This window comes from Galeopterus variegatus, unplaced genomic scaffold, assembly GCF_000696425.1.
Source record: "Galeopterus variegatus unplaced genomic scaffold, G_variegatus-3.0.2 Scaffold6416, whole genome shotgun sequence".
Lineage (NCBI taxonomy): Eukaryota > Metazoa > Chordata > Mammalia > Dermoptera > Cynocephalidae > Galeopterus > Galeopterus variegatus.
This window is the reverse complement of record NW_007732527.1, coordinates 78,886-91,727: the sequence shown is the minus strand read 5'-3', so window position 1 is coordinate 91,727 and position 12,842 is coordinate 78,886. Positions and strand designations below refer to the sequence as shown.

The 12,842-nt window shown below is 45.1% G+C and overlaps 1 protein-coding gene across 1 annotated transcript in view; it reads left to right on the top strand.

Annotated features, from left to right (window-relative positions):
* EVL (Enah/Vasp-like) overlaps positions 1 to 12,842 on the top strand; it is a 93,819-nt gene that overhangs the window by 32,417 nt on the left and 48,560 nt on the right. The window contains exon 3 of the mRNA XM_008590874.1: positions 1,996 to 2,173. Coding sequence (XP_008589096.1) covers positions 1,996 to 2,173 — 178 coding nt within the window. The remainder of the gene's footprint in view (positions 1 to 1,995; positions 2,174 to 12,842) is intronic.

Below are 12,842 nucleotides of genomic sequence, written 5' to 3'. Positions count from 1 at the left end.
ATGTGGGATCCGAACCCTCGGGCGGGAGCGCCGCCGCGCTTCCCAAGCGGCGCACTATCCAGTGCACCACCGGGCCGGCCCACTTTGCTAGTTCTTATCATGCATATACTCTGCAAAATCTCCAGCCCTTTTCCTGATGACCTAGAGCTAAAACTGGTCGTCCCCCGGAGCGCCGCCGCGCTTCCCAAGCGGCGCACTATCCAGTGCGCCACCGGGCTGGCCCACTTTGCTAGTTCTTATCATGCATATACTCTGCAAAATCTCCAGCCCTTTTCCTGATGACCTAGAGCTAAAACTGGTCGTCCCCCGCTTAATTCTTTTGGTTTAGCTGTAGTGTGAATGTGAATCTTCTCAGTACAAAGAGTGGAAAATAGAGAACCACCCAGGAACATGTTTGCAGATGTTGGCCAAAATATCTGCCTATCAACATGTAACAAGTTATGAAGCAATTACATTTTTTTGGCTGATATAGCTTACTCTGCCCACCCCACCCCCCACCTCCCCACTTATAGGAGGACCCAAACCTACCTTCCAGCTGACTAAGACGTGGAGAAAAGCTGCTCTAGATATTGCCCGTATTTACTGCCCTCTGGCTTTACTTTGTCCAACAGCACAGCAGTGTGGAGCAGTAAAGGAGAGCAGTAAGTCAGAGTTCTCATCCCAGTGCCCTAGCCAGCCAGCAGAGTGTCTTGATCATGTGCCTCTTCATCTCCAGATCTCTTCCTGAGCTCAGATCCCCAATCTCAGATCACAGAGCCTTGGAGCCTCAAAGCCAGAGGAGATCTGAGAAATCATCTTGTATCTCTCCCAGAGCAAAATCCTTTCCATCGCATCACTAACAGCTAGCCATCCAGCCTCATCCAGACTCTGCTTACATGCTCCCATTTATAGGGAACTTAATGTCTCACAGTTAATACTTAATGACAACCTACTATGTGCCTGGAGCCATGTTAGGTACTTTGACATATATAATTTAATCCTCACATTACACTATGAGGGCAAAACCATAGCCATACCATATTCTTGCCCATTTTACAGACAAAAAAACTGATAGCTGGTAAGTTCCATGATATTAGAGCGTGTGACTCCAGCCACAGGGTATAGGGAGGCAGGATAATGGCTCCAGCCCACAGTGTCTCCTCCTCCAGACCTCCCACTGCCTTCACTGAACACTACTTACTACATATAGTCTTGAAGTACTTTGAAATAATTTCCTTTTAAATGTCTAAGAAAGCAGAAGTTTAGAGGGTAGAGCAACCTGGTATTGAATCCCTGATTGCTTGTCTAGATTCTGTTTAGTCTTCTTTGTATCTTTCCCTGCCAGGCCTGGCATTGCTCTTAGCAGTTAATTGCTGCTAATTGATTGATTAATAATAAAGATATTAGTAATGCTGTATATTTGTGTGACACATTAACTTTAGAAGTTATCCTTTTAACTAGTAACCCATTTATTGATGCATTCTAAGTACTAGACACTATGCAGAAGGCTATGGGAGGAATAATTATGAATTTTTAAAGTCTCTTGCCCTTACAGAGCTTTATATCTAGAAGATAAGATATACTCATAGATAAGCTATGTATCACAACGTGATCCTCATGGTAAACCCATGAGTTTGATAAAGCCAAGATTATTATCCCCATCCTATAATTCAAGAGACAGAGCCCCAGGGAAGTGCGATAACTGCTTTGAGTGACATGGCTAAGAGGCAGCACCAGTATCAGACTACAGGGAACCTGACTGCCAGCTCAGGTCTTCTCCTCTGGAGGTTTTGACTACCAGCCTTATTAGCTAAATGAAATAACAGGTTTTCCAGGCCATCACTGTTCTATAGATGATGATTTGGAAAATTTGCCTAATCAGGATTTCATCCTCTTCTAACCCATCCCCATCTCCCTGTCCTCTAAAAGATACAATATCCCTGCCCCATTGCAGCTCTCTCCAGCTCACTTACATTTTATTTATTTACATGTGTTTCTCTCTCTTTTCCACTCCAGGTTGTGATCAATTATTCAATCGTGAAAGGGCTGAAGTACAATCAGGCAACGCCAACCTTCCACCAGTGGCGAGATGCCCGCCAGGTCTATGGCTTAAACTTTGCAAGTAAGGAAGAGGCGACAACTTTCTCCAATGCTATGCTGTTTGCCCTGAACATCATGAATTCCCAAGAAGGAGGTAAGCGCTGCTTTGCCTTGGCCTGGTGCCAAGCCCCTCTCCCGTTATCCCTCATCCCTTGCACGGCTCTTGCTCTCTGGGTATCCTAGCTCTGCTACAGCATTGAGCTGGTGTTCTGCAAGTTCTCAGAGAAAGCTGCTGCCTGACTCTAGATTTAAAGAGATGTGAATGATTTGAAAGAGGAAAGAATGGAGTTTATATCTTTTTGCCATTTGTGAGAAACAGATATGTACTCATACGTTCCTAAAGCTATATATCCAGATCTGTTTTACATTTGCCATCCTACTTCCATATCCTAGAACACATGTTTGGCAGAGATCAAAGAGAACAATCAACAATTTATTCTTAAAGTCAATTATTCATTTATATGTTTAACAAACATTTACTGAATACCTACTGAGTACAAGAAACAGGTTAGGCAGAAAATAAGAAATGAATAGAGTCCTTCCTCTCAAGGCACTTAGTTTTCAGATAGTGAGAAGTATTGTGATAGTGTTTAGACCTGGGTAGACAGACTCATAAATAGCTAACTATAATGTATTGCAATAAGTGCTGTAATAAAAGTACTACAATGTACTTAGGGAACACAGAAAAGGAAGTAAGTAACTCTGCCCATCTGGGCTGCCGAAGGGAGGCTTCAACAGTGGTGGTGACATCTGAGCTGCAGTCCTGAAGGGTGGGGAGTTCACGAGGCAACTGTGAGATCTGGTGTCCCAGGCAGGAGCAGCAGTTGCAAAGGCAGAAAGCCATGCTGGAAAGAGTGTAATGCAGGGCTTCCAGGGCGCGGGGTGCAGTAGGAAAGAGATTGGAATTGAAATGAGAAGAGTGGAGGGGCTCGCACAGTGAAAGGCCCTAAATATCTGGAAGACTTCTGGTGTGTTTGATGCTTGGTATAGACAGTGGGAGGGGGGGCTAGCAAAAAGTTTTTAAGTAAATCAGTTAAAGCAAAGAAGCAAAAATACATGTGGCTTTTACTGGACATTTGTGATGGTAGTGTTAGAAGGACGATCGAGCCTTTCCCAAGCGTGGATGTTGTGATTACCTCGTATACGGTCCTGCAGTTGGCTTGAGATCTTACCTTGGTAGAGCATGGTACTTAAGAACCAAGCTCAGAGTCACACAGCTCAAAGTGAGTCCCGTTCTGCCACATTCCAGCTAAGGAACTCTTGGGCAAGTTACTTAACTTTTCTGTGCTTCAATTTCCTTGCTTTTACATTTAAGTGATCTAAATGTAAAATGCTTAGCAGGCTGCCTGGCACATAGTAATCACTTGTATTGGTGAGAATTATTACTATCATTATTGCTGCTGCTGTTGCTGCTATCAGAATTGAGGAGGGAGGTGGGGAGACATGGTGCTCAGAGCCTGCAGGGAGATGATGCTTAAATATCTATTGTGCCTGATACATTGCAGCTTTGCGACCCCATTTAAACACTAGGAGAATTGTTTTTAAGTAAATAAAGAACGTATTTTGAATGTGCTTCCCATGGGTCGCACACAGAGCAGGTACTCGTAGAGTGCTTTCTCCACCATGACAAGGCTGCAAGGTGTGTGGATCTTCTGCTTAGACCCTGGGATACACGGTAAGGAAGCTTCTCAACCACAGCAGTTGAGTGACGAGCACAGGGCCCAAAACATTGCAGGCACCCAGTAAATGTTTATTAAATTGTCTTTTTTCCACCCAAGAGCCTGGAGCTTCGTGGTAAAGTGAACTGAGTTTAATGTTTCCATTCTAAAAACATTACCTTACCTCATCTGCCCCCAGGATGTGGGAGTTGAGCTAACATTTTTTATCTGTACATTTGGATACATTGAGGGGCAAAAAAAAAAAAAAAGGTTTTAATTTAGTCAGACAGCTACGCTTAAATTAAATAAAAAGTACTAGTTATTTTATTAAATTCACCATAGAATCACAAGTAAATCAGGTAATGCAGCCCTCATTTTCAGATAGAAAGCCATGACCCATTATGAGGAAATAACTTATCTGTGTCAGATTCAGTACCCAGACCTCCTGCATCTCCTGCAGGTTGAATGAATGTCTTTGTTGGGGTGGGGTTGGGAGTCACCAACTAGTTTTGGATGTGTGATTACAATGTGAGAGTGGCCAGATTTGAAACTTTCATTAGGAGTGGCAGTTGCCCATCCTGGTTCCAATGGCAGTGGCCTCCTTTGTGTGGATCTCCCGATCCTGAGGCCCACTGAAGATTAAACTTTTTCTTCAAGTGAGGTAGAAACCTCCCTACAATAGCGTGCACACATCTGAAGCATGCAGGTTGATGAGCTTTTGCATATGTGCATGCTCGGTACCCACTGCCAGATCAGGATAGAGAGCGTGGAGTGCCATGGGGCACAGTAGTTTTGACTGTTTTGAACTTCATATAACTGAGATTATACAGTGTGTATTTTTCGTGTCTGGTTTCTTTTACTGGACACTGAGGGACTCATCCTCGTTGTGGAGTGCAGCCATAGTTGGTTCCTGCTCATTGCAGCGAGCTCTTCCATTATGTGACTGCACCACCGTTGACCTGCGCATTCTACTAGCCGTGGGGGTTAGCCGTTCAGACCTCAGCGGCACACAGGCAGCCCTTTCCCACCTGTCTCTGCCCACCAGCTACCAGAGACCTCTTCCCACCAGAGGCTTGTGATGCTTTCGGTTAAATGCCCCTGTTTCGGGAGAAGTTCCATCCCACTCTCCCTCGGTGGGAGGCAGTTTGCCGTAGTAAAAAAATCATCTGTTTGGAGCAGGGTACATCTTACATTAAGTCTTTGTTCTGCCACCTATGTGGCCTTGGAATTATAAACCTTATTTCTTAGCGTTGTTGTGAAGATTAAATTTAAATGCTTATAAAGCACAAGTGTATCATGCCTACTATGTGATAAGAGTTCAGATAATACTGGTTCTTTCCCATGTGGTCTTGTTCTGTTTGGTTATCTTCTCTAGGCTTCAGTTTCCTTATTTGTAAAATGGGGTCTTAAGTCCCACTTTACAAACTTTTAGAGAGAACTCAAGGTGTGTGGCAAACATTCCACCAATGCTGCTTTCTCTCCCTGTGGGCCTGTCTCGTTCTAGAGTAGGTTTGTGGGGTCCTCGAGGCCTGCCTGGGGCTGCTCTTCAAAGGCCGTGGGATCACAGTCCATTCTAAGACACGATGTCTCCTCCAGTTGGGTCTTGCTCAGCATTTCCCACCCTTCCTTCCTGTGTGTGGGCAGATGCTTCTGTGGAGTCCTCCTGGGAGATACGAGAGACTTCAACACCAAACCCAAAAACAAATTGAAATTGCCCCACACTTTGTACTGGACAGTGTCTCCCGATCCCTGTGCTCCTGATTGTCACCCCAACCCTGGAAGATGAGTTCCCAGGTAACATCCCTATTCCCTAGGTTAGGAAGCTAAGGCTCAGAGGGAAGTGACTTCCCTATAATCCCACAGCCACAGAATTAGCTGGAATTTGAAGCTAGAACTTCACTTTCACACGGCTAGTACTGTATGTGTGCTAGAGGTGGGCATGGAGCTATGATTCTGAGTTCTTCCTTCTGCTCCTCTCTGCCTCTCAGCAGTGAAACGTGCTGTGGAGCCAGGATTCTTGCTGGAATTTGAAGCTAGAACTTCACTTTCACACGGCTAGTACTGTATGTGTGCTAGAGGTGGACATGGAGCTATGATTCTGAGTTCTTCCTTCTGCTCCTCTCTGCCTCTCAGCAGTGAAACGTGCTGTGGAGCCAGGATTCTTGCCAGATTCTAGAGAAAGAATGGATACAATAGAGTAATATTTCTGCTGTCTAACTTTTACATGAAAAGATGCTCAGGCATTTGACCCTTGAGAGATCTGTTTTTCTGACATTTGTACTTGGTACCCACAGAATTTAGTTTCTTTAGAGCAGTGAGTTTTGGACACTCTTTCTTCAACTTCAGGCCCAACCTAGGGAACCTAAATTCAATTTAGCAGGTAAAAAAAATAGATAAATAAAGTAATAATCATGGAGCCTGGTGGTTTCAATTCCCTGAGTGGAGGAGAGGAGTTGCAGGGCTAGCCTAGGGTTCTCTTGGGACTGGGACAAGGCTCTGGGTTCAGGAATTATCTCCGCAGATGGACGTAGTCAGTCCCTGGGTTGTTGGGGCTTTTTCTACAGAAATTGACATCTGGAGGTTGTTTGGGGGAGGGGGTGCTCTGGTTTCTAATGTGTGGCTCGCTTCTGAGTGAATTAGAAGGAGCTCCACAAGTGAGTTAACTCTGTGCAGCCCCTGTTGGTGGAAGCAGAGCCACAGCCTAGCTGTGGCTGTAGCTGTCAGTGTCCATTGCTGGTCAATGCTGTTTACGGAGTGTGGCTCACAGACCATGCAGTGCAGCTTCTCTGGGTGCTGTGGGACAAAGTCGGATGGTCAAGGAGACTGCACATGCTTAGTTGGGAACTCATAGTGGGGCTTCTGTGGCCTAGTTGGATAATAAAGGTGGTGATTATGGTGATAATATCTAGGCTTTCTCTTCAAAGCCTGGGCTTTTTTGTTTTTTACCAGGCCACTTCGCCCATGTGCCCCTTTTCTGCCCTTCTTAAGGAAAGGCTCCCATCAAGCCAGCAGCCTAGTGGGGTGAGGGCCCAGCAGCCCCATACGAAGGCCTTATCAGGCCAAGGAAGTACTTCCTTATACTCTAAAGCATTTTTTTTCCGGCGGCTGGCTGGTACAGAGTTCCAAATGCTTGGCCTTAGTGTTACTGGAACCGTGTTCTAACCAACTGAGCTAACCAGCTAGCCCCTTTAAAGCACTTATAATTTGGCTTTCATTTCTAGTAGGTAGTCAGGCCAGCTACAGTTACACACATTTATTCAGATGGGGGCCTAGGACTCAAAAAAGTGATGTGTCTGCCAGAATCTTCCAGTGGAATTGAGACTCAAATTTAGGGCTTCTGGTTTGAAATCCAGTGCTTTTTCTATAACTCTGCACTGCGTTCATAGATCAGAGAGTGAGAACGACCATCTCATGTTCTGCAAGCCTGGCCTGTACTCGCAGCCCCAGGCAGTCTTCTCACTTGGGGATAAAGGCTTGGGTAGGACAGTGAATATGGCTCATGGCAGTGTTCCAGATCCTCGCAGAAAAATGACCAAGAACACAGGCTTTAGGGTCGGTGGTCTCTCTTATCGCTGACCCTCGAACCACTGGATTGCTGATACCAACTCCAGAAAGCATCTTTCTGAGACTTCCTCTGTTTGCATCTTTAGTGGCAGCGCACCTCGTTCTGGTTAAAGCCATCATTTATTTTCCTATCAGATATCAGTGCATGGCTTAGGAGCCTTATAAAGGCTACAAGTCCTTCCAGCTCTAATAGTTTATGGTTTATGTACATTGTCTAGACAGGAGTGAATTCTAATTCACCAGTTATGGACATTGTCACTGTGACCATTTGCTAGGAACAGGTAAAATCCTATGAAGAAACTGGAACAGTGGAATGCCCTTCTTTACTTCCTTGAGAAGATCCTAGCATATCCAGGAGTCAGGATCCCTCTTCAGACATAGTCACTGAGTGAACCAGGCCTTTTTCACATTGATAATCCATTTTTATTATTGAAAATAGAAAATACAGACAAGAGAAGGGGAGATTACCTGTAATCAGGTTCTCTTAACACTTACATGTTCCAGACTGTTCTATGTTCATGTATGAATAAATAGCTATTCCCCCAAAATAGTCTATTCATACTGTCCTATAACCTGCTGTGATATAGAAGGAAATATTTATTAGGTCTCTGCCCCTGATTCCAGGCATAGAGCTTCTAAAACCCTTATAACTTCCTAAGTGATATGGGTGATGGGAGCATCTTTTGTTATATGTTTGGTCTTACTCCCTGGTTCTTAACGTGAGCATCTAAAAGACCTTTGGAATCTCCAGAGTGATAAGAGTGTCTTTTTATCAGTTAGTGAGATGACTGGTGGCTGGAATCACCTAGATAGCTGCAGGAAGGGAGCAGGTTGCCAGAGGAAGCAACCAAATGATTAAAGTTCTAAAACTTCCAGCCCCGCCGCCCGACTTCTACGGAAGGGAGAAGGGCTGGGGATGGAGTTAATCACCAATGGCCAACGATAATCATGCCTACCTAAAGGAACTTCTTTTAAAAACCTAAATGAAGGGGTTTTAGTCAAGAAGTCAGAGTTTCTGGGCTGGCCCATGTCTCTCGGGAGAGTGCAGTGCTGATAACACCAAGGCCATGGGTTCGGATCCCATGAAGTACCCTTTTGTACCTCTTCATCTGGTTCTTCACCTGTATTCTTTATAATATATAGTGTATACCTGAGTAATGTGAGTCATTATGAAACCTGAAGAGAACCCCAGCTTATAGCCAAGTCAGACCAAAGTGTGGGTGACCTGGGGACCCACCGTTTGCAATTGGTGTCTCAAGTGGGGGAGGGGTGGCCTTGTGGGACTGAACCCTTAACATGTGGGGTCTGCACAAGCTCTGGGTAGTTAGCGTCAGAACTGAATTAAATTGTAGGACAGCTAGTTGGTGTCCAAAGAGATTGGAGAATTGCTTGGGGTAAAAACCCACACGTTTGGTGTCAGAAGTGCTGTGAGTAGAAGAGCAGTTTTCCTAGGCCTGCTTTTCTCCCTTCGTATCATAGTATGACTGTCTTTGGGCCTTCTGCCACTTACGTGGTCAGGGTACCCCACTGAACACTCCATTACCGTATGAAGATATAACGTGACCATAACATAAGCAGCCTCTGCTTTCAAACATTGTCCCCGTCGTTCACTAGTGCACTCATGTAATAGAGAACATTCTTATATGTTTATTTGTTTGTATACTTGGTATCTTACATTTCCATCTTTGCATACTTGTCCAGTTATTTCCTTGGGTGTATTTCTGAGGCAAACAATATATACACTTTTAAAGTTTTGGTGTATCTTGCCAGTTACCTTCCGAAATGAATGTCCNCTGGAATTTGAAGCTAGAACTTCACTTTCACACGGCTAGTACTGTATGTGTGCTAGAGGTGGACATGGAGCTATGATTCTGAGTTCTTCCTTCTGCTCCTCTCTGCCTCTCAGCAGTGAAACGTGCTGTGGAGCCAGGATTCTTACCAGATTCTAGAGAAAGAATGGATACAATAGAGTAATATTTCTGCTGTCTAACTTTTACATGAAAAGATGCTCAGGCATTTGACCCTTGAGAGATCTGTTTTTCTGACATTTGTACTTGGTACCCACAGAATTTAGTTTCTTTAGAGCAGTGAGTTTTGGACACTCTTTCTTCAACTTCAGGCCCAACCTAGGGAACCTAAATTCAATTTAGCAGGTAAAAAAAATAGATAAATAAAGTAATAATCATGGAGCCTGGTGGTTTCAATTCCCTGAGTGGAGGAGAGGAGTTGCAGGGCTAGCCTAGGGTTCTCTTGGGACTGGGACAAGGCTCTGGGTTCAGGAATTATCTCCGCAGATGGACGTAGTCAGTCCCTGGGTTGTTGGGGCTTTTTCTACAGAAATTGACATCTGGAGGTTGTTTGGGGGAGGGGGTGCTCTGGTTTCTAATGTGTGGCTCGCTTCTGAGTGAATTAGAAGGAGCTCCACAAGTGAGTTAACTCTGTGCAGCCCCTGTTGGTGGAAGCAGAGCCACAGCCTAGCTGTGGCTGTAGCTGTCAGTGTCCATTGCTGGTCAATGCTGTTTACGGAGTGTGGCTCACAGACCATGCAGTGCAGCTTCTCTGGGTGCTGTGGGACAAAGTCGGATGGTCAAGGAGACTGCACATGCTTAGTTGGGAACTCATAGTGGGGCTTCTGTGGCCTAGTTGGATAATAAAGGTGGTGATTATGGTGATAATATCTAGGCTTTCTCTTCAAAGCCTGGGCTTTTTTGTTTTTTACCAGGCCACTTCGCCCATGTGCCCCTTTTCTGCCCTTCTTAAGGAAAGGCTCCCATCAAGCCAGCAGCCTAGTGGGGTGAGGGCCCAGCAGCCCCATACGAAGGCCTTATCAGGCCAAGGAAGTACTTCCTTATACTCTAAAGCATTTTTTTTCCGGCGGCTGGCTGGTACAGAGTTCCAAATGCTTGGCCTTAGTGTTACTGGAACCGTGTTCTAACCAACTGAGCTAACCAGCTAGCCCCTTTAAAGCACTTATAATTTGGCTTTCATTTCTAGTAGGTAGTCAGGCCAGCTACAGTTACACACATTTATTCAGATGGGGGCCTAGGACTCAAAAAAGTGATGTGTCTGCCAGAATCTTCCAGTGGAATTGAGACTCAAATTTAGGGCTTCTGGTTTGAAATCCAGTGCTTTTTCTATAACTCTGCACTGCGTTCATAGATCAGAGAGTGAGAACGACCATCTCATGTTCTGCAAGCCTGGCCTGTACTCGCAGCCCCAGGCAGTCTTCTCACTTGGGGATAAAGGCTTGGGTAGGACAGTGAATATGGCTCATGGCAGTGTTCCAGATCCTCGCAGAAAAATGACCAAGAACACAGGCTTTAGGGTCGGTGGTCTCTCTTATCGCTGACCCTCGAACCACTGGATTGCTGATACCAACTCCAGAAAGCATCTTTCTGAGACTTCCTCTGTTTGCATCTTTAGTGGCAGCGCACCTCGTTCTGGTTAAAGCCATCATTTATTTTCCTATCAGATATCAGTGCATGGCTTAGGAGCCTTATAAAGGCTACAAGTCCTTCCAGCTCTAATAGTTTATGGTTTATGTACATTGTCTAGACAGGAGTGAATTCTAATTCACCAGTTATGGACATTGTCACTGTGACCATTTGCTAGGAACAGGTAAAATCCTATGAAGAAACTGGAACAGTGGAATGCCCTTCTTTACTTCCTTGAGAAGATCCTAGCATATCCAGGAGTCAGGATCCCTCTTCAGACATAGTCACTGAGTGAACCAGGCCTTTTTCACATTGGTAATCCATTTTTATTATTGAAAATAGAAAATACAGACAAGAGAAGGGGAGATTACCTGTAATCAGGTTCTCTTAACACTTACATGTTCCAGACTGTTCTATGTTCATGTATGAATAAATAGCTATTCCCCCAAAATAGTCTATTCATACTGTCCTATAACCTGCTGTGATATAGAAGGAAATATTTATTAGGTCTCTGCCCCTGATTCCAGGCATAGAGCTTCTAAAACCCTTATAACTTCCTAAGTGATATGGGTGATGGGAGCATCTTTTGTTATATGTTTGGTCTTACTCCCTGGTTCTTAACGTGAGCATCTAAAAGACCTTTGGAATCTCCAGAGTGATAAGAGTGTCTTTTTATCAGTTAGTGAGATGACTGGTGGCTGGAATCACCTAGATAGCTGCAGGAAGGGAGCAGGTTGCCAGAGGAAGCAACCAAATGATTAAAGTTCTAAAACTTCCAGCCCCGCCGCCCGACTTCTACGGAAGGGAGAAGGGCTGGGGATGGAGTTAATCACCAATGGCCAACGATAATCATGCCTACCTAAAGGAACTTCTTTTAAAAACCTAAATGAAGGGGTTTTAGTCAAGAAGTCAGAGTTTCTGGGCTGGCCCATGTCTCTCGGGAGAGTGCAGTGCTGATAACACCAAGGCCATGGGTTCGGATCCCATGAAGGGATGGCTGGTTAGCTCACTGGGTGAACGTGGTGCTGACAACACCAAGTCAAGGGTTAAGATCCCCTGGCCGGCCCGGTGGCGCACTGCTACAGTGCGCCGCTTGGGAGCGCGGTGGCGCTCCCGCCGAGGGTTCGGATCCCACATACAGACCGGTTCCCGCTCACTGGCTGAGCGAGGTGCGGGTGCAACACCGAGGGTTGCGATCCCGTTGCCGGTCCCGGTCCGGTACGGGCGCGACACTGAGGGTTGCGATCCGTTGCCGGACACGAAAAAAAGACAAAAAAAGGAAAAAAAAAAAAAAAAAGGGTTAAGATTCCCTTACTGGTCATCTTTTTAAAAAAAGTCAGAGTTTCTGGGTTGATGAACACGTCCATGTGCCAGAAGAGTGGCACACCCCAACTTCATAGGGACAGAATCTCCTGTGCTCAGTACCCTTTTGTACCTCTTCATCTGGTTCTTCACCTGTATTCTTTATAATATATAGTGTATCCCTGAGTAATGTGAGTCATTATGAAACCTGAAGAGAACCCCAGCTTATAGCCAAGTCAGACCAAAGTGTGGGTAACCTGGGGACCCACCGTTTGCAATTGGTGTCTCAAGTGGGGGAGGGGTGGCCTTGTGGGACTGAACCCTTAACATGTGGGGTCTGCACAAGCTCTGGGTAGTTAGCGTCAGAACTGAATTAAATTGTAGGACAGCTAGTTGGTGTCCAAAGAGATTGGAGAATTGCTTGGGGTAAAAACCCACACGTTTGGTGTCAGAAGTGCTGTGAGTAGAAGAGCAGTTTTCCTAGGCCTGCTTTTCTCCCTTCGTATCATAGTATGACTGTCTTTGGGCCTTCTGCCACTTACGTGGTCAGGGTACCCCACTGAACACTCCATTACCGTATGAAGATATAACGTGACCATAACATAAGCAGCCTCTGCTTTCAAACATTGTCCCCGTCGTTCACTAGTGCACTCATGTAATAGAGAACATTCTTATATGTTTATTTGTTTGTATACTTGGTATCTTACATTTCCATCTTTGCATACTTGTCCAGTTATTTCCTTGGGTGTATTTCTGAGGCAAACAATATATACACTTTTAAAGTTTTGGTGTATCTTGCCAGTTA